The sequence below is a fragment of the Ichthyophthirius multifiliis genome (assembly GCF_000220395.1).
Source record: "Ichthyophthirius multifiliis unplaced genomic scaffold scaff_1120509249445, whole genome shotgun sequence".
Lineage (NCBI taxonomy): Eukaryota > Ciliophora > Oligohymenophorea > Hymenostomatida > Ichthyophthirius > Ichthyophthirius multifiliis.
In genome coordinates this window covers 45,701-50,621 of record NW_004087708.1, presented here as the reverse complement: position 1 = coordinate 50,621, position 4,921 = coordinate 45,701, and the positions used below count along the sequence as shown (strand labels likewise).

At 17.5% G+C, this 4,921-nt stretch overlaps 1 protein-coding gene across 1 annotated transcript, besides 1 other annotated feature; it reads right to left on the bottom strand. All coding sequences in view use genetic code 6, as the record gives it.

The window, feature by feature from the left end:
• Positions 1 to 561: 561 nt before the first annotated feature.
• Positions 562 to 1,439, bottom strand: IMG5_004640 (hypothetical protein; the record flags this gene model as incomplete). Its single annotated transcript, XM_004039917.1, has 3 exons — positions 562 to 585; positions 934 to 1,176; positions 1,371 to 1,439. 3 exons carry the CDS (start codon positions 1,437 to 1,439, stop codon positions 562 to 564), a joined length of 336 nt encoding a protein of 111 aa, XP_004039965.1.
• Positions 1,440 to 3,942: 2,503 nt separating this feature from the next.
• Positions 3,943 to 3,975: a microsatellite.
• Between the last annotated feature and the right edge of the window lie 946 nt (positions 3,976 to 4,921).

Genomic DNA, 4,921 nt, shown 5'->3' with positions numbered 1-4,921 from the left:
AAATCAAAATGAAGAAAATTCGATTATTTATCAAATATGAAATCTTAAACAACTAACTTTTAAATATCTAACTAACCAAAATATTTCAAATTTATTTAAGGATATATATATTAACCTGCATTAATATATTATTATAAATAATTTTATGTCATCCCTGATAAAAATTAAACATTATTTATTACTAATGATTATAGTATAGAATTATCATCATCTACTTTTATTCCAAATTATTTTTATTTACTATTTTATACTAATGAAGTCAAAGGATAGAATGTCATATTAGATAATGTAATTTAATTAAATCCATTAAAATTAATGTTTTAATTTTAAAATATATGTAATTTTAATGTTCCTATATTACCATTATTAACATCAATGGATTTAAATGTAATATCAATAGTTTCGAAATTCATTATATATTTAGTAATTTCAGTTGATATATTAAAATTTTCTTTGATTGTACATGTGGCTGCATTTTGTATTTTTTGTCCATTTTAAAGTTTAATTGATTTTATATCAGGGATTATAAGAATTTCAAATTTTATGTTTGTAAAATTTTCTTCATTTAATACTTAAAACAATTACCTTTTTTTATATTTTATTTTTATAAATTAAAAAATAAATATTTTACATATTATTTTTAATATTATCAAAATCATTAAAATCAAAATGTGTGTTTCCATCGTAATATTCATTTAAAAAGAAAACAGGAACATCATTTTTTTATTATTTTAATTTATTTTCCGGATTATTTTCAGCAAAAACATTATAATATTTAACTTGATCTTTATCAAAAGAGCTTTCTTTTACACCAATATCTATTCTACAATCTATTATTCTTTAAATAGTATATGTTCTTTTACAAAAAGGTTGATCTTTAGTACAAATAGTACATTAATTAATTAAAGGATTATAAAAAGGAATATATTATACTTCTTTATTAGCTTCAGAAAGACATTTATAACCTAATCCTTCTTTTGCTTATTCTCTATCACATAATTCATCAGCAGTTAAGCATTTAACGCATTTTTAAATATATCTTTTAAAAATAGAATCCTCATAAATAAAATTAGGATTTAATTTATTAATTTATACTTCACTTTATTCAATACAAAAAGAACAATATCTTGGACAAGTTAAACACTAAGTTTAATCATCGGATAAACCTTAATTATACTTTATAATAACATGGTCTGCTTTATTATTAGATAAAGAAAATTATTAAATTTATTTTAGATAAGGACAAGATTTACAAACTGTCTCATTATTATCATTTTCAACACATTATTAACATCTTTTTTTATATTAATTCAATTTAATTTTTAAAAGAAAAATTACTACTAAAAGCACGCGTCTTTATTTCTACATACCTTGTAAATTTTATTATTTAAACATACTTCACATATAGGAACTTTTCCCAAATTAAACTCCAATAACATATTTGTAACTTTATCTTTATTTATTTATTTTTAGTATTAAATAAAAAATGTAAAAAACCTTTGGAAATTATTGGATTTTCATACCAAATATAATGTGTAAAATTATATCCATTTAGAGATAAAAATGAGCAATGTTTACATTAACCTACTTTTGTCTATTAAGGATTCCCTTTTTCACCATTCGAACATAAAACACAAACATGTTCTAAAGATGCAGTATATCCTATTTAATTTTAAAAAATAAATATTAATAAATAATTTTTTCTTCTTTTTTTACCTAATTTACATCTTGTACATATTGGAAATATATTAAAACCTTTTTTAATATAATAAAAACTTGTGCATAATGTATTAAAATCTTTGTTTGGAAGATCACATTTTCTTATTTTTATTAAAATTTTTATTTTTTTAAAAAAATAAATAAAAACCTTTGTTATTATTATAATTATATATTAAAGCCATGTTTGTCACATTCAAAACAAAAATAATTTAAAGAACCAATAGTATTAGTTTATAAAATATTCCATATTTTACAATTAGGATCTCTATCAATCAGATTTTAAGAAATGGCAATACAATTTCCACCAATATTAGGAACTCTTAATCCTTTATTATTAGGACCTATAACTGATTGATCAGGATAACATTCAAAACATTTTACAATCAAATTGTTATTAATCTCTGTTTAAAATTTAAATCCTTATTGCATAGTATAATACATGTCTTTTCCATATTATGACCCTTAATAACATAATAAACAATTAGGGATATCACACAATTAACATTTCCCAAAATAATTTAAGAAATAAGAAGTATCACAAAGTTTGCAATAGATTCTATATTCGTCAATATCTTTACTAATAATTTAAGGCTCAAGGGTATGATTTATAGACTCTTATTCTAAGTTCTAAAGCATATAATAACAAGCTTTACAAGGTTTATTTTCTTAACTTCCATCATTACAAGAAACACATTTAGTTAAATCTAAAGAAGGAATCATAAAAACAGGAAAAATATTACATTATAGACACCTAAGAAGTATTGAATCTTAATTTTCAATATTCCTCCACATATTAGGTAAAATATTCAGATTATATTATTGATTTCCATAATAACATTTATTACAATGAGGAATCAATAATTTGCATTTTTTACATTCTCTTGCATAATCATTTTTTGCATCTTAAAATAAAGCAAATCCATCTGAACATAAAGAGCATATCATTTAGTCATTTTGAATATATTTGCAAATTTCACAATTATTAGGACATTTTTCACAAGTATAAAATTCAGTTTTAACGCTTTGCTTTAAGGCAAACCCTGTCTAACAACTTCCATATTTTTAAAATTCATAAAATTCTTTTTCATTTTAATTTTATCCTAAAAATAATTTTTAACAACCGAATGGAATAATACGGTTATTTTCAATATATTCACAAAATTATTAAAATCCAGTTAATTTTTTATAAATAAAATTTATTTCTTTGTTATTTGTGCTAAAAATATATATTAATACTTAATTTGGAGTTTAAATGTAGTTTTATTAGATTGTAGAGTCATTTGAAATATTTTCAATTTTTATATAATCATATAAACATAACTATGTATGTTTCCAATTCTATTAATCAAAAACACAATTTGCACAAGGTATTATTTAATTCATTTTTTTCATATCAAAATCAGGACTTTTTTAAATATAATTTTTTATAATATATTATGCTAAAGTAACATATTACCATATTAAACAGATAGTTTTCTTACTAATTTTAGTTGTAAAAAGGAAATAACCATATGCACAATTTATACATAAATCAGCACTTATACAATCTATACAATTTCGGCTACATCCTTAAAAATTTAATGAAATTATATCATGTCTATATTAAAAATGTATATTATTATTAATATTTCAAATAATAAATACCCTTTTAAATCTAAATCCTAATAGTATGGTACATTAATACTAATAACAAAAGATACTAATGTTATTAAAATAATCAGTTATAATTTTAAAATTTACTTTCTTAATTTATAAACCATAAAGAAATATTATAATTATATATTTGAATTTTTTAATTTTATGAATAGAGATAAATCTTATAATTTAAAAATATTATTTATTTAAAGCTATTAAATATTAAGAACAAATATATTATTTTTAATAAAATTTCATTTATTTCTAAAATATTATTACAAATATTTTTTTAAAGACAATTTGTAAATAAATAAATTATATAAAAAAATATCTATAATAACAGTCATGCATCCTTTTGACTCCCGAAATATCAAAACAATATTTTTAAAGTTTAAATAAAATAATTAAATATAATAACTGTTTATTAAAAATGTATATTTTTATTTTCTTTTTTTTATATTGACATATTAACAAAGGTAATTGTAATTATTTATTAATTAATCATAAATTTTAGTTATATTTTTTCGTTTAGCTGTTACATATTATCATAAAAAAAATAAAATTAAATTTAATTATATTTTTCTATAATAAAATAATTTTAATTTAAATTAATTATTAATTATTTGAGAAAAAAAAATATACATATTATAAAATAAAAATTGCTTATAATCGTCATTAAAATTTAAACTGTAATTATTTTAATAAAAATAAAAATAAAATAATAACCAAATTCATAAAAAACAAGTAAACACTTAAACTGATTGAATAAAAAAATAAATATTGTATTTGAACAATTACTTTATTTTTTTTTAAGAAAAATAAATAATACAATTTAATAAGAAAATATAATATAAAATTTATTTAATTTGAAAAAAAAAAAACATAAACATTAACAAATAAATATCCACTTGCCTATTATGAATTTACAAAAGTATTTTTATATAATATTGTGTAAAAATTATTTGCTAAAAGAATCGAAGCATCTCTCAAATTTTAAATTTAACTTTTTTTTTGAATTTTAACAAAAATAAAAAAAATTAATAATTTTTCTATTTATTTAACTAAAACTAAATTTATATAATGCTATGAAAATATTTCTTTGACATAATTTGTTTTTATTATAGTTAATAAATTAAAATCTTAATAATAATAATAATTCAAAAATTATATCATTAATAAAAAGTTTTAATTTTAAATAATTTAATTTATATAATCTAAAATATTGATAAATAAATAAATATATAAAATTAAAAAAAATTAAGTATATATATTAATATAAAAAAATAATTTAATGAATAACATATAAAAAATTAAATGTTATGATATTAAAAATTTAATCATCATTTTATACTTTTTTTCGACAAATTTTCATTTGAATAAGGTTAAATAAATAATCAATTTATATTTTTGAATATAATCAATAAAATTTCATTTAAATAATGATTATAAATATACAATCAACTTACATATATTATCGAATATACTGAATCCGATATCTTTAAAATATATTTCAAAAGTCAATTGTATTATCATTTTAATTTATAATCTTTAAAAATTTTTTTTATAT